The 20,326-nt window shown below is 56.2% G+C and overlaps 1 protein-coding gene across 1 annotated transcript; it reads right to left on the minus strand.

The window, feature by feature from the left end:
• Nucleotides 1–350: 350 nt before the first annotated feature.
• NAT16 (N-acetyltransferase 16 (putative)) lies at nt 351–19,711 on the minus strand. The gene is made up of 4 exons (XM_075907452.2): nt 19,614–19,711; nt 7,995–8,204; nt 3,498–3,722; nt 351–1,471 (listed from the first exon to the last, which is right to left on the minus strand). Exons 2-4 carry the CDS (start codon nt 8,184–8,186, stop codon nt 917–919), a joined length of 972 nt encoding a protein of 323 aa, XP_075763567.1. The 5' UTR covers nt 8,187–8,204; nt 19,614–19,711; the 3' UTR covers nt 351–916.
• Nucleotides 19,712–20,326: the final 615 nt, after the last annotated feature.

A 20,326-nucleotide genomic window follows, 5' to 3' on the forward strand; every position in this document is an offset into this window, starting at 1 on the left:
GCTGCTCTGAGGAAGGGAGGCGGGATCCCTGCTCCTGACCTCCAGGGAGGGGGGAATTCGCTGGTGGGGGAGCAGCCTAGTGCTGGGGAGGGGAATACGGGCTCTGGGGCTACATTGGGGTCAGGCTGTAATGTAGTGAAGGTGGGGGGCTCTAGCGCCATAATGGGAGGCACTGGGGAGGCTCTAGTGCCAGGATGGGGGACAGATGGACTCTAACGCCACATAGAGGGCGGACAGGCTCCAGCGCTGGGGGCTGCATGGGTGTGATGGGGGAGGGGGTCCTGTTGCAGGCGAATGTATAAATACATCTCCCTTTAGAAGACTCTATTGCACATTATTCAGTTTAGAGGCATCACTGAGGGGTTTAGGCCTGGCTGATGTAGGGGTGGGAGGATCAGAGCCCTGTACACGGGTTTCCATCAGCCATTGCTACGGCCACGATCCAGCAGTCAACCCGCTATTGCCATGCCTCCTATTGCTAGGCTCCATCAACCATCACTGGGTTCTGCTGCCATGCCAAACGTCACCAGGCTCCGTCACCATGTTGACCATCACTGGGCTCTGTCACCATGCCAACCATCACCGTACCAACCATCACCAGGTTCTGTTACCATGCCAACCATCACCAGGCTCCGTCACTGGGCCAGCTGTTGCTAGGGTCCATCATCACCCCAGCTGTTGCTAGGCTACGGCAATCAAAGCAGGTCTGGGTGGCCATGCTAACCTTCCCTGCCGGCACCTGGTTCTGTTGCCACGCCATGTGCAGCTCAGCTCCCTCGACTGTTGCTAGGGCTTGCTGAGTGGGAGGGGGTTAGGTGGGTTGGGGCACATCTCCTAGGGCAGCTTGTCTTGGGGGGAATGAAGGCTCAGAAAGTGCTACTGCAGGGCTGGGGGGCCTCCATGTCCCCCCAACTCCCTAGATGTTCACCTCCAGCAGGTACTGCTCAGTGTAGCCCTTGGCCAGCTCCAGCTGCAGGCCGGCCTGGCAGAACTCGGCCAGCTCCCCCCAAAGCCCGGGTGCCAGGAAGAGCTGGCACATGACGTTGCCCCGCAGGGTGGGCAGGTGGGCCCGCAGATGGTGCAGCAACTGGCTCTTGAGGTGGGTGGGGTGGTGGCCAAAGGTATCGATGTTGAGGTAGACCCAGTCCTTGCCCAGCGGGATGGGGAAGGGCTGGGTGCAGAGGGAGGCAGTCATGGGCCGGGCCTTGCAATCCACCACCCAGTACAGCTGCCTCTGCTCCAGCAGGGCCAGGTTGGCCTCGCTCGGCTTGTAGGGCTGCCAGTCCTGGATGAGGGTGCTATTGGGCAGCACCTCGCTCTGAAAGGCCGGGCTCAGCACCAGTGTCCGCACCTCACCCGGCTCCAGCACCTCGGTGGGCAGAGGCTGGAATCCTCCTGCCTGCAGCTGGGCCACCGCCGCATCCAGCCGGGCCAGCAGCTCTGCCGCGTTGAACCGCACCAGCAGGATGCCCTGGAGCCGCCAGCAAGGAAACATGACAGTCACACCGCTGGGGGCCATGGGCTGCCGTGGGGGGCAGGGAAGAGGCGTGGCACTGCCTCCCACCCAGCCCCACGACAGGGCCTGCTTGGCACGGGGGCGCAATGGGGCAGGGGACCTGTTTCCTCTAAGGCAGAGAACCCAGGATTCCTGCCTCCTTCTCTCTCCGCCCCCTTCCCCAACTTCCCTCTCAGAGCTGGGATAAAAATCCAGGAGTCCTGGCTCCTCCCCCTGTTCCCTCCTCCCCGGGGCCCCTGATGCTCTAGTTCCCTCTCCCAGTATCACATGCCAGGACAGATTTGCAGTAATTGAACTAGCACTTCCCCCGGCTCATGTGCCTGAGAAAGTGGGTCACCAGCCACAGCCGTCCCAGGAACCAGACACTAGAGGGATGGGCAGAGCGGCAGAGTCCACCCACAGCTGCCCAGTGTGGCTGACTCCAGTCCAGGGACATGAAGGGCTTGGGGCCAGCAAGAGCAGCTACCTAGTTGATCCAGGGACCCCCTGCCCCGGACAGCAAAGATACCCCCAGGCAGGAAGGCTTGGGGCCAGAGCGGTGGGCCTCTGGGTTCTGCACCCAGTTCTGGGGCCCCTGGGCTCTGTGCTCAGGTTCTGGGGCCCTTAGGCCCTTTGCCCAGTTCTGGGGCTTCTGGATTCTGTGCCCAGTTGTGTGGGTCCCTGGGATCTTTGCCCAATTGTGGGGCCCCTGGGCTCTGGGCTCGGGTTCTGGGGCCCTGGGCTCTGGGCTTGGGTTCTGGGGCCCTGGGCTCTGGGCTCGGGTTCTGGGGCCCTGGGCTCTGGGCTTGAGTTCTGGGGCCCTGGGCTCTGTGCTCGGGTTCTGGGGCCCTGGGCTCTGTGCTCGGGTTCTGGGGCCCTGGGCTCTGTGCTCGGGTTCTGGGCCCCTGGGCTCTGTGCTCGGGTTCTGGGGCCCCTGGGCTCTGTGCTCGGGTTCTGGGGCCCCTGGGCTCTGTGCTCGGGTTCTGGGGCCCTGGGCTCTGGGCTCGGGTTCTGGGACCCTGGGCTCTGTGCTCGGGTTCTGGGACCCTGGGCTCTGTGCTCGGGTTCTGGGGCCCCTGGGCTCTGGTCTCTGGTTCTGGGGCCCTGGGCTCTGGGCTCTGGTTCTGGGGCCCTGGGCTCTGGGCTCTGGTTCTGGGGCCCTGGGCTCTGGGCTCGGGTTCTGGGGCCCTGGGCTCTGGGCTCGGGTTCTGGGGCCCTGGGCTCTGGGCTCGGGTTCTGGGGCCCCTGGGCTCTGTGCTCTGGTTCTGGGGCCCCTGGGCTCTGTGCTCGGGTTCTGGGGCCCTGGGCTCTGGGCTCGGGTTCTGGGGCCCTGGGCTCTGGGCTCGGGTTCTGGGGCCCCTGGGCTCTGTGCTCTGGTTCTGGGGCCCCTGGGCTCTGTGCTCGGGTTCTGGGGCCCTGGGCTCTGTGCTCGGGTTCTGGGGCCCTGGGCTCTGGGCTCTGTGCTCTGGTTCTGGGGCCCTGGGCTCTGGGCTCGGGTTCTGGGGCCCTGGGCTCTGGGCTCGGGTTCTGGGGCCCTGGGCTCTGGGCTCGGGTTCTGGGTTCTGTGCCCAGTTCAGGGGCCTCTGGGTTCTTACCCCAGCTCTGGGTGACCTTGGGTGAATCATCACAAGGCTCTCCAGCAGTGGGGGGAAAGGCTCTCCAGGTAGCTGGTCTTTTGCTGCGGGGGTGGGAGGGGTTGTGGTGCCTGGCACAGCGAGGCTCTGACCTCAGTCAGGGTATGTCTACACCACAGCACTAATTCGAACTAGGCGTTACTCCTCGTAGAAGGAGGTTTACCTGGTTCCACTTAAGCGCTCCTCTAGTTTGATTTAAATTCGAACTAGCGGTTTGTAAGTGTAGCCGTTATGAAAGTTAATTCGAACTAACGGCTGCTAGTTTGAATGTAGTGTAGACATACCCTCAGGGACAGGACTCAAGTCCATCCCTAGTGTGGCACTATTGTAATGCGCCAAATAGCCCCTCTCCACATGCCCCTACCCACCTGCGTGGTAATCAGACGGTATTTCTGGAAGACCTTGGGGCTCAGGTAGTCGTCCCGCATCAGCCGCAAGACCTTGATGCTGGGGTGCTTCTTCTTGACCAGCTCAGTGCAGAATCGCTGCAGCACACCAGCCACACCCTTGCCCCGTTCCCAGGGCGCCACGCGCAGCCCTTCTGCCAGCACCGTCTCCCCCGCGTCCACCACGCAGATCGACAGCAGCCCAATCTGGGGGGAGCACAGAGTTAGTGTAAGTCACAGCCTGGGCACGGAACTGCTGTGGGAATTAAGGAGGGGTGAATGGGGCAGCACCAGCCAGAGCCTGGGACCAGAACCGCTGCGGGAATTAACAAGGGGTGAATGGGGCAGCACCAGCCAGAGCCTGGGACCAGAACCGCTGCGGGAATTAACAAGGGGTGAATGGGGCAGCACCAGCCAGAGCCTGGGACCAGAACCGCTGTGGAATTAGCAAAGGCGGATGATGCTGACCGTGCACAAATAAATGCATGAAGAGGCGACATTCACACCAAGGAGGTGACCCAGTATGGAAGTAAAGAGAACCGGGTAGCAGGTGGATGTGGGGCTAGAGATATTTTTCCCCTGGGCTGGGCTCCAGAAAGAGCTTTGTCATCAGGCAGGGAGGCTCCCCACAAACCCACGTGAGTGAAATTCAGCCAGTGGCCCCCTGGGGATTTAGAGCAGGGGTGGGGAACTTCAGGCTCACCTGCATTCGGCCTCTGCAGCTCAGGGCTTCCCCCAGCATTGAGGAGTCCATACTGATGCTCCAGCCCTCCCACCATCCCACTGCAGGGCTGGAGCCTGCAGCCTGGGCACCCAGAGGCTCCGGTGGGAGGGGAATGTGGGGCGCGTCCTTCTCCTGCTCAGTCAGGGCCACAGCAATGGGGTGGGTTTTGTCTGGTTTGGGTTTTTGCTTCTCACTTGTGCACGGCCCTCAACTGAGTTTTCTGTGGGTCAGTGGCCCCCCACCCAAAGAAGGTTCCTCACCCTGCTCCAGAGCATCCAACACAAGCCAGACACAGCCTCAGCAGAGACCCCACTGCAGCAGGGCAGGTGGTGTGACCAGGAGGGGGTTTGAAGGGGATTCCTGCAGGGGCACTCAGTGTCCCCGGCTGTTACTGGTTTAACCAGGGGAGGGGGAGGGAGTTTGTTATTACAGGGACCAGCAGAGAACTGGAGCCCCCAGTGACTAGTGACCGGGACACCCAGCTGGGATGGCACAGCCGGGTCTGGCCAGCAGGCCAATGGGCTGCAGGGAGAGGACCCCGGTGACCTGCCCAGGTCCTAGCCAGGAGGAGAAAGGACGGAGGAGAGGAGAGTGGAGAAGAGGGGGGCCCAGGCGACAGAAGACAGAGACCAAGGGAGGGGCTGCTGGGGAGGGATTTGGGGGCTGGGCTGGGAGGAGGGGGCTGCTAGCCTGGGCAGGGGGAGCAGGCAGAGCCCACCTGGCTGCAGGGGAGACTCAGATGTGCTGGGCTGAGGGGGGCCAGGCCTGCAGGCCTGAGAGTTCCTGTGCTGTGATCAGTGCTCAATGAACCCTCCTGTGTGCCGCTGGCGGAGAGTCGCTCCGGTCTGAGAACAGGGCTGCACTGACCCCCCTGAGAGTGGAGGCCCCAGAGCCCAGAGCGAGTGGACTCCCCGAGGGGCCCAGGGCAGAGCCAGGCACGCTGGGAGCTCAGACAGGAGCGGTCCCCAGAGCTGGGGGGGTAACCCCCGACAGAGTGGCCCCTGGGATGAGGCGGTTATGCTGGAGGGGTCCCCTGGGGATCATTCAGGCCAAGCGTGGGCACCACCTGGGAGCCCATGACAGGTGACCAATGAAGCTTCCTGCATAAGGGACGGGTGGTCTGAGCAACACTCAGCACAAAGGGGGGCCCTGAGCTTGGGGCAGGGCGGATCCAAATCTTTCCTTTCTTTCCAATACAGGGGCTGTGTCTACACTGGCCACATAACCCATAATAGCTATGGAAATGAGAGAAGTCAGAATAGGGAAATGCACAGGGGATTTAAATATCTCCCACGGGATTTAAATAAACATGGCCGCCGCTTTTTTTCCGGCTTGGGGAAAAGCCGGAAAAGAGCGTCCAGACTGGCGCAATCCTCCGGAATAAAGCCCTTTTCCGGAGGATCTCTTATTCCTGCTTGCAAGTAGGAAAACAAACAATGGCACATCCTGTGGCATTAACGGCGCCGTCCCCAGACAGCTGGACTGAAGGGATGCCATCTCCCTGGCCAGGTGTCGCTTTATGAACCGGGCCTGGCTTCTCAGCTGCCGTGCTTAAGGCCAGTGGCTCTCCCCTTTCTGGGATGCTCCTTTCAGCAGTGTGATTTGTCTCCCGCCCCTCACTTGAGCCACTGGCCCCTGCGAGTGCCGGCTAGGCAAGGGCAGGCTGCCCTGACCGCACGGGGGTCTGGGGCCTGTACTCAGGCGATTCAGCAGCCAAGGTAAGAGAGGCCCTGAAAGACTCGTGTACCCCACTGGCAGACTCCAGCCACCCCTGCTTGGTGCCATGCAGGGGAACCGCTCTGGCCACGAGCCATTTGGGGAGCTTAGCCAGTGGTGCTTCAGGAGACGCACGGGGCATTGATTTCCACTCCAGCAACTGCAGCCTGACCAAAGCACCGGAAAAAAGGGAGCCAGAAAGGCCTCCGGTGCCTAGCCCCAGAGGCCAAGCAGAGAGCCTAGGTCGCTAGCCCCTGGCTTCACTGCTGTGCAGGGTGTTAGCCCTGCCTCCTTGGCACAAACAGCCAGGCCACAAGTAGCACAAAGGCCTTAGCTGTAAGCCTCCTGGGTTTCATGGCTAGGCTCGTGGGTCTCAGTTAGGGGCAGGTGTCCCTCTGGGATCCTCCTCCAGCTCCGCTCGAGTGCTGCCCGGCTTCCCAGCAGGTGGCAGGAACAGCCCAGCATGGTCAGTGCCACCTGACTTCCTCCAGACAGGACCTGTTCAGGTGGCTCTATGGCCTGCTACAGACGGAAAGGCAGGTACGTTTGTCAGCTGTTGTAATTTCAGGGCCACAAAGGAGACAGCAGTGGCTGGCTATGAACCACTAGCTGTCCGATTTGGGAAGCTGGAGGTTCAGGGAGGGGACACTTGAGGGTGTGCCCCTCACCGGGACAGGCAGTTGGGAAAGGTTCGGCGCTGCGGGCTGAGAGCAAGCCGTGCGAACGCACCTGGTGCGGGAAAAAGAAGTGAAGTACAAGGAAAAGCTGGTGAAAAGGAAGGATATAAATCATGCCGCCCTGGCTTGCATCAAGGAGGCTCTGAGAGATGCTCAGCACAGCGGGGGCCTGGATCTCGGGGGGGATGGGACTGTGCAGCCCCCAGCATGATGATGTGGGAATGGGGGGGCGTGATGAGTCATCCCTGAATTACAGCCTGATTAAGGCACATGCGAGGATGACTCATTCCTGCGCCAATCCACCGGCAGGGGCTGGGCTCGTGATGCCCAGGGCAGATATAAACACAGGAGAGGGGAGCTGTGTTTGCTTCGTGCCATTCCCCAGCCTGGGTCTCCTGGCCTGTGGGGGTTAACAAGCCCATGGAACGTATCCTGCCCCGGCTAGCTCCCAACTCAGCCTGATTGCCCTCATCACCCAATCTCCTGGCCTTGCTCCCACGGGCCTGGATCCCATGGGCAGCGCCGGTTCCAAGGGCCCTGATCCCAGCTGGGTCTGGGCAGCACCAGCCCCATGGGGCCCTGCCCCAGGATTTTCAGCATTACCAGACTAGATGTGACAGAAGATGACTTGCAGCATATTTTCCCCTGTCTCAGGCGACTGCCAGACCTGGCTCTCGGCATTTCCTGCAGCCCCTGAGAACTCATCACTTGGTTGGTTCCCATGGGCCAGGTCTGAGTGTGACACTGCTCATACCAGGCATCTGTGACTGGGCAGAGGGCACACGGTGCCCCCCCGGTACGCCCCCCAAGTGTTGAGCACAAAGACCAATTCGCTCCTGTGTCACCCATTTCCATGGGCTCAGCGCTGAAGCCACATTAGCCCCACGCCTGCTGGCCCCCTGTGGCACGTGGCTCCTGCGCCATGCCTGGCCTGTCATGGCTCAGCAGGGCAGAGGGAGCAGGGGCCGGGGTTCATGGGCACCATGCCCAGCTCTGGCTTTGACGCAGGCTGATCTATATCAACCAGTGACAGGGGTCGATAACGCCGCAGCTCAAAGCAGGTCAGCACAGGCAGCCCTCTGGGAGATGAGAAATGGGGAAGGAAGCAGGGCCGTGGGGGGAACAGAGGGAGGGCACAGGCAGGACCGCTGGGATTCAGATCGCCTGGGAGAGCCTGTTGCTAGCTACACAGTGAGGGGATGGCAGGAACACAGGCCTCAGGTGCAGCCACCTCTGGGGGGTATCAAGGAGAGCTGTTTACTTGGGGAGCTCTCAGCCAGCCTACTCCGCCCTGGGAGCAAGGAGCCCTCAGGCCCCAGTGCTCCCCACTGCAGGCACTGCCTGGTGCGGCTTCCCACTCACCACTTCTCCATTCTTCTTGGCCAGCACCACGGTGCGGTTGGGCTCGTGGAGCCAGGCGTGGTAGCGGCTCGGGAGATAATCCAGGCCCCCGTAGATGCCCTTGGACATTGCCACAACCTCCTCAAAATCCTTCTCCGTCGCCACCACGAACTGCAGCTGCCCATCTGTGCTCAGTCCCAGCTCCAGCTTCATGCTGCCTAGCTAGCAGGGCTGCAGGGAGAAAGCACAGCCTTGGAACAGCCACAGGTAGGGCACATCCACAGCCCCCTCCCCCCTCCCCATGCTCAACACAGGTGGGTGAGTTTCTGAAACAGCCACCTCGGGGCAGGGTGGCTGGTTCCACAGGGATCCCTCGCCTGGTGCAGAGATGTGGCCACCTCGGGGCAGGGCGGCTGGTTCCACAGGGATCCCTCACCCAGTGCGGAGATGTGGCCACCTCGGGGCAGGGCGGCTGGTTCCACAGGGATCCCTCACCCAGTGCGGAGATGTGGCCACCTCTGAGGCAGGGCAAGGATGCTTTTCAGCATCTGCACAAGAGGAAATAAAGATTCTGTGTCCAAGTGAAGTTTGATGGGAGACACTGTAGCCTGCAGCCCCTGCTAGCCCAGCTTCCCACGGGGGCCCCTCACTCCCAACCTGCAGCCTCTGCCAGCTCAGGCCTGCCCCCCCCCCCCCACTCAATACAGAGGGGTCCCTAAGCAGATGCTGCTTGAGGGGGGTGTCTGGTTTCACCACTTCAGGAGCTGGCCGTTAATATTAAAGAGAACCTGAAGCGGCCTGTGGGGGGAAGATCATGGCCCCAGGGCTGGCTGAGTGCCAGCTGGGCTATGTGAGATGGAAACACCTGGCCTGGGAACCCAATCCACCACCCTGCTAAAATATTCATCCCAGCCCAGGGCAAGGAGTGCTTTGGAGATGGGCAGTGGGGTAAGGATGGAGGGGAGGGGTGCAAAGAGACTTAGGGGCACAGGGTCCCTGTTAAATTGGAAAAGATAGGGATTAATATGGAAGTTGAGAGGTGGATAAGCAACTGGTTAAAGGGGAGACTACAGTGGGTCATACTGAAAGGTGAACTGTCAGGTTGGAGGAAGGTTACTAGCGGAGTTCCTCAGGGATCAGTTTTGCGGCCAATTTTATTTAATCTTTTTATCACTGACCGTGGCACCAAAAGTGGAAGTGTCCTGATAAAATTTGCGGGTGACACAAAGTTGGGGGCTATTGCCAATTCAGAAAAGGATCGGGTTATCATACAGGAAGATCTGGATGATCTTGTAAATTGGAGTGATAGCAATAGGATGAAATTTAATAGTGAGAAGTGTAAGGTTATGCATTTAGGGATTAATAACAAGAATTTTAGTTATAAGCTGGGGACACATCAGTTGGAAGTAACGGAGGAGGAGAAGGACCTCGGAGTCCTGGTTGATTATAGAATGACTATGAGCCGCCATTGTGACATGGCCGTGAAAAAGGCTAATACGATCTTGGGATGTATTAGGCGAGGTATTTCCAGTAGGGATAAGGAGGTGTTAGTGCCATTATACAAGGCATTGGTGAGACCCCATTTGGAATACTGTGTGCAGTTCTGGTCTCCCATGTTTAAGAAGGATGAATTCAAACTGGAACAGGGACAAAGAAGGGCCACTAGGATGATCTGAGGAATGGAAAACCTGTCTTATGAAAGGAGACTCAAGGAGCTTGGCTTGTTTACCTTAACCAAAAGAAGGCTGAGGGGGGACATGATTGCACTCTTTAAATATATTAGAGGGATAAATACCAGGGAGGGTGAGGAATTATTTAAACTTAATACTAATGTGGACACAAGAACAAATGGATATAAGCTGGCTAGTAGGAAGTTTAGACTTGAGATTAGACGAAGGTTTCTAACCATTAGAGGAGTGAAGTTATGGAACAGCCTTCCAAGGGAAGTAGTGGGGGCAAAAGATCTATCTGGTTTCAAGATTAAACTAGATGGGTTTATGAAGGGGATGGTTTGATGAGATAACATGATCTTGGTAACTAATTGACCATTCATTATCAGTGGGAATAGGTCAATGGAGGGATGATAGGAGTTACTATAGAGAACTTTCTGGGTGTCTGGCTGGTGAGTCTTGCCCACATGCTCAGGGTTTAGCTGATCGCCATATTTGGGGTCGGGAAGGAATTTTCCTCCAGGGTAGATTGGCAGAGGCCCTGGAGGTTTTTCGCCTTCCTCTGTAGCATGGGGCACAGATCACAGCTGGAGGATTCTCTGCATCTTGGGGTCTTTAAGCTATTTGAAGGCTTCAATATCTGAGATATAGGTGAGAGGATTATTCTAGGAGGGGGTGGGTGAGATTCTGTGGCCTGTACCGTGCAGGGGGTCAGACTAGATGATCATAATGGTCCCTTCTGACCTTAAAGTCTATGAGTCTATGAAGGTCGACCCAAGGGTACAGATAATTGAGGGGCAGGGACCACACCCATGCTGGTTCACTCCTGTATCCATCCAGACCCAAGTCACACATACCTCCACCCCACCCCCATGTGTTTTCTGTGTCACTGGGAGCCTTAGGGGCTGCCCCAGGGCTGGGCGTCTTTGTCAGAGGAGTCAGTCCCATTCCCCTCTCCCAGGCCAAGCCCATCCTCCTGGTGTTTCGCCTCCCTGAAAACATCTTGGAATCCTAGAACTTGAAGGGACCTTGAGAGATCATCAAGTCCAGTCCCCTGCCCTTACAGCAGGACCAAGCACCATCCCTGACAGGTGTGTGTCTAACCTACTCTTAAATAGCTCCAGAGATGGAGATTCCACAACCCCCCTAGGCAATTTATCCCAGTGTTTGACCACCCTGACAGGTAGGCAATTTTTCCTAATGTCCAACCTAAACTTCCCTTGCTGCAGTTTAAGCCCATTGCTTCTTGTCCTAACCTCAGAGGCCAAGCAGAACAATTTTTCTCCCTCCTCCTTGTGACACTCTTTTACATACTTGAAAACTGCTCTCATGTCCCTTCTCAATCTTCTCCTTTCCAAACCAAACAAGCCCAGTTCTTTCAGTCTTCCCTCATAGCTCATGTTCTCTAGACCTTTCATTATTTTTGTTGCTCCTCTCTGGACCCTCTCCAATTTCTCGACATTTTCTTGACATATGGTGCCCAGAACTGGACACAGTACTCCAACTGAGGCCTAACCAGTGCAGAGTAGAGCAGAAGAACGACTTCTCCTGTCTTGCTCACAACACACCAGTTAATGCAGCCCAGAATCAGGTTTGCTTTTTTGCATCAATGTCACACGGTTGACTCAAATTTAGCTTGTGATCCACTCTGACCCCTATACCCTTTTCTGCAGTACTCCTTCCCAGCCAGTCACTTCCCATTCTGTATGTGTGACACGGATTGTTCCTTCCGACGTGGAGAAATTTGCATTTGTCTTTATTAAACTTCGTCCTATTTACCTCAGAGCATTTCTCCCTGCACTTTCCGCAACACTTTTTGTGCTTTCAGTTAAATGCTGTGCCAGGGCACAGTGGCCGCCCAGTTTGTAGCCTCGGCGCTGGGGTTATTTGCAGCCTAGGAGATGTTTTCTCATTGGCTGTTTTATTGGCGATGCTGCTCAGTGCCTGGCTGGTGGGTGCCGTTGACCCACCCCAGCCTCTCTTCAGGTGACACTCCATGCCCCGCCGAGCCAGGATGGAGCCCAGTGGGTTATGTGCAGGAGCCAAACCGAATAGGAGCCCCTGGACTGGTGGTGGGAGGTGGGCACTATGCAAAGTGTGGCCTGGGGGTGAAGACAGAACTGCATGGGAATGGGGTTTGATGGCACCCCCATGAGAGCCGACACCTGCCCCCCATGAGAGCCGACACCTGCCCCCCATGTGAGCCGACACCTGCCCCTCATGCGAGCTGACACCTGCCCCCCATGTGAGCCAACACCTGCCCCTCATGCGAGCTGACACCTGCCCCCCCATGTGAGCCGACACCTGCCCCCATGCGAGCTGACACCTGCCCCCCATGTGAGCTGACACCTGCCCCCCATGTGAGCTGACACCTGCACCCTATGAGAGCTGACACCTGCCCCCCATGTGAGCCGACACCTGCCCCCCATGAGAGCCGACACCTGCCCCCATGAGAGCTGACACCTGCCCCCCCATGCGAGTTGACACCTGCCCCCCATGTGAGCCGACACCTGCCCCCCATGCGAGCCGACACCTGCCCCCCATGAGAGCCGACACCTGCCCCCATGAGAGCTGACACCTGCCCCCCATGAGAGCCGACACCTGCCCCCCATGAGAGCTGACACCTGCCCCCCCATGCGAGTTGAAACCTGCCCCCCATGAGAGCCGACACCTGCCCCCCCATGCGAGTTGAAACCTGCCCCCCATGAGAGCTGACACCTGCCCCCCCATGCGAGCTGACACCTTCCCCACACTCTCCAGAGGCCTTCATGGGCAGGGTCCCTGCCTAGACCCCCACAAACCAGATGGGAAGGGAGGTTGAAGCCCCCATTGTGATAGAAATATCAACCCTTCCCAAGAGGAGTAACCCTATTAAATGAGCACATCCTAAAGTAATGGGCATATCTGTCCCAGGAGGGTGGGGACTCCCAGTTAGCTCCCTGCTCTGCCCGTTGGGGCCCACTTAGCTCCCCATGCTATCCTCGGGGTAGGCAGTTAGTGCCCTGCTCAGTCTCTGGTGGTGGTTAGCGCCCTACTCTGTCCCTGGGGGGCAGTTAGCTCCCTGCTCTGACACAGGGGGGTCACGGTTAGCTCCCCATGCTGTCCCCAAGGAGGGGTTAGTTTCCCGCTCTGTCCGGGGGGGGGGGGTTAGTTTCCCTCCTTGTCCCAAGGGGAGGGAGGTTAGTAAGGCCGAAGCCAGGGAGTGCCAGTTACCCGGTGAGGAGCTGGCAGGCCCCGTCACAAGCAGATGTTTGTCTGCCCCTCAGTGCCAGGGACACAAACTCGGCACCAGTCCTGCTGGCCGTGCTCACACACAGAGTGCACGCTCCAGCAGGCTGCACGGGGACACCCAGCCTAGCACATGCAAGACTAGTCTGAGCACAGGGATGAACGGGAACATTTCGTCTGAGACGTCAGGTTAACCTAATGTTTAAACGGTTTCTCCAAATAAGTGGGATCCTGGGCAGGGCTAGCTGGAGCGGCTCCCAGCCCATGGGGCTTCCACGCCCAGCAGGGGCTGCCACTGGCTCCCAGCCCCAGCCACCCAGTTAGCATCACCCATTAACTGGTCATCTGTTCACATCCCTAATCTGTGCACAGAATTCCAGATGTGGGCGCACCATGGATTTATACAGCGGCAATAGAATCTTCTCTCTCTCATTCTCTATTCCTTTTTTAATGATTCCTGACATCCTGTCTGCTTTTTGCCTGCTGCTGCACACTGAGTGGATGTCTTCAGAGAACTATCCACAATGACTCCAAGATCTCTCTCGAGTGGTAACAGCTAATTTAGTCCCCATCATTTTATATGTATGGGTGGGATTATGTTTTCCAATGCCCATTACTTTACATTTATCAACATTAAAATTCATCTGCTATTTTGTTGTCCAATCACTTAGTTTTGTGGGATTCTTTTGAAGCTCTTCACAGTCTGCTTTGGACTTAACTATCCTGAGCAGTTTAGCAACATCTGCAAATTTAACCACCTCACTGTTTACCCCTTTCTCCAGATCATTTATGAATATGCTGAGTAGGATTGGTCCCAGTATGGAACCCTGCAGGACACCACTAGGTACCTCTCTCCATTCTGAAACTGACCATTTGTTCCTACCCCTTTTTCCTATCATTTAACCAGTTATCAGTCCATGAGAAGATCTTACCTCTTATTCCATAACAGCTTACTGTGCTTCAGAGCCTTTGGTGAGCGACTTGTCAAAGGCTTTCTGGAAATCTAAGTGCATTATATCCACTGGATCTCCCTTGTCCACATGCTTGCTGACCCCCTCAAAAAACTTTAGTAAGGCATGATTTCCCTTTATTGAAACCACTTTGATTTTTCCCCAATAAATTATCTCCAAATATGTGTATAACAATTCTAGTTATTAAAGTTTCAACTAATTTGCCTGGTACTGACATTAGACTTACCAGTCTGTAATTGCCAGGATCACCTCTAGAACCTTTTAAAATATTGGCATCATGTTAGCTATCTTCCAGTCATTAAGTACAGAAGCTGATTTAAAAGATAAGTTGCAAACTACAGTTAATAGTTCAGCAATTTCACATTTCAGTTCTTCCAGCACTCTTGGGATGAATGGCATTTGGTCCCCGTGACTTGTTATTGTTAAGTTTATCAATTTCTTCCAAAACCTCCTCTAATGACACCTCAATCTGGGACAATTCTTCAAATTTGTCACCTAAAAAGAATGGCTCAGGTTTGGGAATCTCCCCAGTATCCTCAGCCTTAAATTCTGATGTAAACAATTCATTTTGTTTCTCTGCAGTGGCCTTATCGGCTTCAAGTGCTCCTTTAGCATCTCAATCATCCAGTGGCCCCACTGGTTTTTAGCAACTTTCTGCTTCCGATGTACTTTTAAAAATTGCTATTACTTCTGGAGTTTTTTGGTTAGCTGCTCTTCAAATGCCTTTCCAGACTTCCTAATTATAATTTTACACTTAATTTGATTGAGTTTATGCTCTTTTCTGTTTTCCTCACCAGGATTTAACTTCCACTTTTTAAACAATGCCTTTTTATCTCTGAGGGTATGTCTACACTACCCCGCTAGTTCGAACTAGCGGGGTAATGTAGGCATACCGCACTTGCAAATGAAGCCCGGGATTTGAATTTCCTGGGCTTCATTTGCATAAGTGGGGCGCCGCCATTTTTAAAACCCCGCTCGTTCGAACCCCGTGCAGCGCGGCTACACGGGGCACGAACTAGGTAGTTCGAACTAGGCTTCCTAGTTCGAACTACTGTTACTCCTTGTGAAATGAGGAGTAACGGTAGTTTGAACTAGGACGCCTAGTTCGAACTACCTAGTTCGTGCCCCGTGTAGCCGCGCTGCACGGGGTTCGAACGAGCGGGGTTTTAAAAATGGCGGCGCCCCGCTTATGCAAATGAAGCCCGGGAAATTCAAATCCCGGGCTTCATTTGCAAGTGCGGTATGCCTACATTACCCCGCTAGTTCGAACTAGGAGGGTAGTGTAGACATACCCTTACTGTTTCTTTTACTTGGTTGTTAAACCATGGTGGCACTTTTTTGGTTCTCTTACCGTGTTTTTTTAATTTGGGGTGTACATTTAAATTGGGTCTCTGTTATGGTGTCTTTGCAAAGTTTCCATGCAGCTTTTAGGGATTTTACTTTTGGCACTGTACCTTTAATTTCTGTTTAACTAACTTCCTCATTTTTGGGTAGTTCCCTTTTCTGAAATTAAATGCCACAGTTTTGGGTTGCTGAGGTGTTTTTCCCACCACAGGGATGGGATTATATTATGGCCACTATTTCCAAGTGATCCAACTATAGTCACCTCTTGGACCAGACCCTGTGCTCCACTTAGGACTAAATCAAGAATTACCTTGTGAGTTCCAGAACCAGCTGCTCCAAGCAGCAGTCATTTAAGGAGTTAAGAAACTTTCTCTCTGCATCCCACCTTGACGTGATGTGTCTCCAGTCACTGTGGGAATTGTTGAAATCCCCCACTATTACTGAATTTTTTATTTTGATCGCCTCTGTATTCTCCCTTAGCATTTCACAGTCACTCTCACTCTCCTGGTCAGGTGGGCAGTCAGACACCCCTGCTGCTTTATTCATATGACCAGAGCATGGAATCCATAGAGATTGTATGAACAGTTTGGTTGATTTACAATATTTACTTCATAAGAACATAACATAAGAACATAAGAACATAAGAATGGCTGTACTGGGTCAGACAAAAGGTCCATCTAACCCAGTATCCTGTCTACCGACAGTGGCCAACACCAGGTGCCCCAGAGAGGGTGGACCGAAGACAACGATCAAGCGATTTGTCTCCTGCCATCCCTCTCCAACCTCTGACAGACAGAGGCCAAGGACACCATTTTATCCCCTGGCTAATAGCCTTTTATGGACCTAACCTCCATGAAATTATCTAGCTTCTCTTTAAACTCTGTTATAGTCCTAGCCTTCACAGCCTTCTCTGGCAAGGAGTTCCACAGGTTGACTACACGCTGTGTGAAGAAGAACTTTCTTTTATTAGTTTTAAACCTGCTACCCATTAACTTCATTTGGGGTACGTCTAGACTACCGCGTTTTGTCGACGGAAGTTTTGTCGACAGATACTGTCAACAAAACTTCCGTCGACAATTTGCGTCCAGACATATGGAGTTCTGTCGACAAAGCAAGCCGCTTTGTCGACAGAACTCCGTAGTCTGGACGCAGTGTTACAGGCAATAGCACCTTCTGTCGACAGAGTTCTGTCTACAGAAAGTGTTATGCCTCGTAAAATGAGGTATACCAGCGTCGACAAAACCGCAGAGTTCTGTCGACGTTATGTCGACAGAACTCCGCGGTAGTGTAGACGCAGGTATTGTTTTGTCGACAAAAGTCCAGTTTTGTCGACAAAACTAGGTAGTCTAGACACACCCTTGGTGTCCTCTAGTTCTTCTATTTAGGGAACTAATAAATAACTTTTCTTTATCGGCCCTCTCCACACTGCTCATGATTTTATATACCTCTATCACTTGATATACCTTGATATACCTCTATCATTTTATATACCACTATATTTCACTTGATTCTACCACTCCCCCGCCCCATCATGACCATGTCTGCCCTTTCCATCGGTTTCGTACCCTGGTATGACTGTGTCCCATGGATTGTCCTCATTCCACCACGTTTCCGTGCTGCTGATTAGATCAGTGTCCGCACTGAGTACGAGGTGGTCCAGCTCACCCATCTTAGTCTTTAGATGTCTAGCGTTTGTGTATAAACACTTTAAAAACTTGTCACTATCTAGCTGTCTGCCATTACATGGTGAGACTGAATGGGACTCTCCCTTATTTGACTGTTTCTCATCTGACCTCACGCACAGCTGATCATCTTCCAGCCACAAAGCACAAAGTCAGATGGCAAATGGGACTATGGTGTCTGAAATATGAGGAAAGGACAAGGGGAGGTAACACACATGTCCTGCTAGGTGAGGTGTGGATCCCAGACTGTCTGTTTCAGTATATAAATGTTGGGCTACCTCACCTGAACTCTAGCTGGCTGAGGGGGCCATGGGAAAATCTGCCACTGTCTGAGCTGTGTCCCTCGTAACGAGCACATGGGTGTTAGCCTACCTGTAGACAGCTGAGCCCGCAACATACAAGAGGAGCACTCGCACGTCGCCAAACAGTTATCAGCACTGAACAGACCACGATAGCTTGCAGGCCACCTCCCCAGTGACTTCTGACCAATGGGGGGTTTTGGCCAGGTCCTAGAGAATTAAAGCAACCCCCCCCCCACACACACCCAATATTTCTTCTAATTTTGTCCATCAACGTGCAGAATAAATTGTGTTATGTGCACCAAGTCATGTGCAGATGTGCACCACCAATAGAAAAAAACCACCTAGCTGTGGGCGCTCTGCGAATCAGCTGGGTGGCTTTGGAATCTCTCCTAAGTGGCCACAAAAGTACTCAGCTTATAGGGAATGCAACTCCACCTCTGGGTCCACCCAGGCCTGGAACTGAACCAGGCTCTCCCTCCCTAGGACCCAAACAGCTGGCCCAGGGCTCTGGCCACCTGCCTCCAGATGTGGGGAGGGGAGAGATACCTGCAGAGGAGCAGAAGGAGAGTGGGGTGTCCTGGGGAACGGGAGGAGGGATGATATGTTTGGTAGGGATCACAGGAGGTTGCATTGGGTCCCTCTGCCTAGCCCCTGTCCCTGCCCACTTTGGGGACCAAGGGTAAAGTACCTCGGAGCCTCTTGAGGGTCACCCCCCGGCCCTGGAAAAGGCCATGCGGGGAGGGCTGGGGAAGAGTCTGAAATTGGGGAGGAACAAGGACAGAACCCCCACAGAAAAACCCTAGTGAAGGAGACAGAATGACGGAGGTAAGAGGACATAGCCATAGGCTGTCAGGGCAAAGGCTGGGGCAGAGGCGAGCTCAGGGAACTGGACTTTGGAGGAGGTTGAGATGGGAGAACCTGGGGACAGGTGGGGAATGGGAAGACACAGGGATAGGTGGGGGATGCAGACATGGAGAGACACAGAAACAGGTGGGGGGATGTGGGGATAGAGAGACATGGGGACAGGTGGGGGATGCAGGATGGGGAAACACAGGGACAGGTGGGGAATGCGGGGATGGGGAGACATGGGACAGGTAGATGATAGGGAGACATAGGGATAGGTGGGGGATGGGGAGACAGGTGGGGGACACGGGGATGGGGATACATGGGGACAGGTGGGGGATAGGGAGACAGGTGGGGGACACGGGGATGGGGAGACACGGAGACAGGTGGGGGATGGAGAGACAGAGGGACAGGTGGGGAACATGGGGATGGGGAGACATGGGACAGGTGGGTGATAGGGAGACATGGGGATGGGTGGGGGATGGAGAGACACAGGGACAGATGGGGGATGGGAATGGGGAGACACGGGGACAGGTAGGGGACGCAGGATGGGGAGACATAGGGACAGGTGAGTGATAGGGAGACACGAGGATAGGTGGGGAATGGGGAGACAGGTGGGGGATGAAGAGATGGGGAGACATGGGGACAGGTGGGGGTTGGGGAGACAGGTGGGGGATGCGGGGATGGGAAGACATGGGGACAGGTGGGGGATGCAGAGATGGGGAGACATGGGGACAGGTGGGGGATGGGGAGACAGGTGGGGGATGCGGGGATGGAGAGACATGGGGACAGGTGGGGGATGGGGAGACAGGTGGGGGATGGGGAGACATGGGGACAGGTGGGGGATGGGGAGACAGGTGGGGGATGGGGAGACATGGGGACAGGTGGGGGATGGGGAGACAGGTGGGGGATGCGGGGATGGAGAGACATGGGGACAGGTGGGGGATGGGGAGACAGGTGGGGGATGGGGAGACATGGGGACAGGTGGGGGATGGGGAGACAGGTGGGGGATGGGGAGACACGGGGATAGGTGGGGGATGGGGAGACAGGTGGGGGATGCGGGGATGGAGAGACATGGGGACAGGTGGGGGATGGGGAGACAGGTGGGGGATGGGGAGACATGGGGACAGGTGGGGGATGGGGAGACAGGTGGGGGATGGGGAGACACGGGGATAGGTGGGGGATGGGGAGACAGGTGGGGGATGCAGAGATGGGGAGACACGGGGACAGGTGGGGGGACGTGAAGATGAGGGCAAAGGGCCTGGCACAGCTACAGTCCTTGCCATGGCTAGAGCTCGGGGGCCGTGTGAGCGGCTGAGTATGGGGAACAGTCTCCCCTCCCCCCCAGCCTTTGCCCCGGGGAAAGCGCGCGGAGCAGAGGCAGGATCGGGCCCCTCGGGGACCCAGGGGTCCGGGTAAGGGTGGCGGTTCCCAGGTAACAACGCCCAGTGGGGTTGTGCCAGTCGAGCGGGGATACCCCCCGCCGCTCCCCTCCCTCCCCAGCAGCCTCCCCCTGGATCTGCCTCCCCCGCAGGCCCCAGAGACTCCCCGCACATCCCGTCCTCCAGCCGCGCCACAGCCCCCTTCCCCGAGTCCCTACCCAAGCAGCCAGTCGCGGGGCCTGGAGGTCCCAGACCCCGGAATCCTACCGGAGCAGCCGGCGGGTCAGGTCCCTCTTCCCGCAGCATCCCCGCGGCAGCGCGGCTATAAAGGGGGCGCCAAGCCCCGCCCCGCCCCCCAGCTGGCGGAGACACGGGGGGGGGGCGGCATCACGAGCCCGCTGATCCCCCCAGCCTGTGCGTCATCGCTGGGAGAAAGTGACCTGGCAGGGAAGGGAAGAGGAGGGAGCCTGGGCTGCAAGGGAGGGGGCCAGGCTGCCGAGTGCTGTGCCCCATGGACCCCCATAACAAAATGCTTCAGACCCCCCTGCACCCAAATTGCCCTGCACCCCGTCCTGCACCTTCCCTACACACACCCGGGAGGCTGTGCCCCAGGGCCTGCATAGCACAGCTCCAGATCCCCTGCATCCCAGCCAACACCCCCCAACCCCTCACAGGGAGGGCAGAACCACTGGGACCAAACCCCTTCCCCCTAAATACCCGTCACCCCTGGCTGTTGCCCCCAGTCCCTCCCTAAGTCAAATCTGACTCTGTCACCCCCACCCCCACTCCCCAGCCCCACTCCTGAGCCAGCAGCCCCCCTCTCCCACTTTCCCCATCCTGGGCCCAGCCCTCCCTCCACACCCAGACCAAACCTAGGCAAGACTGCCCACATACCATCTGCTCTCTGACCCATCACCACTCTCCCCCATAA

The sequence above is a fragment of the Pelodiscus sinensis genome, chromosome 22 (genome assembly GCF_052426305.1).
Source record: "Pelodiscus sinensis isolate ZL-2025 chromosome 22, ASM5242630v1, whole genome shotgun sequence".
NCBI classification, from domain to species: domain Eukaryota; kingdom Metazoa; phylum Chordata; order Testudines; family Trionychidae; genus Pelodiscus; species Pelodiscus sinensis.

Coding starts and splice junctions, on each gene's coding strand:
- NAT16 (XM_075907452.2), bottom strand. CDS start 8,186: ATGAAGCTGGAGCTGGGACTGAGCACAGATGGGCAGCTGCAGTTCGTG. Junction 3,723..7,994: donor CCAAGAAGAATGGAGAAGTG/GTGAGTGGGAAG, acceptor TGCTCCCCCCAG/ATTGGGCTGCTGTCGATCTG. Junction 1,472..3,497: donor ACCGTCTGATTACCACGCAG/GTGGGTAGGGGC, acceptor TGGCGGCTCCAG/GGCATCCTGCTGGTGCGGTT.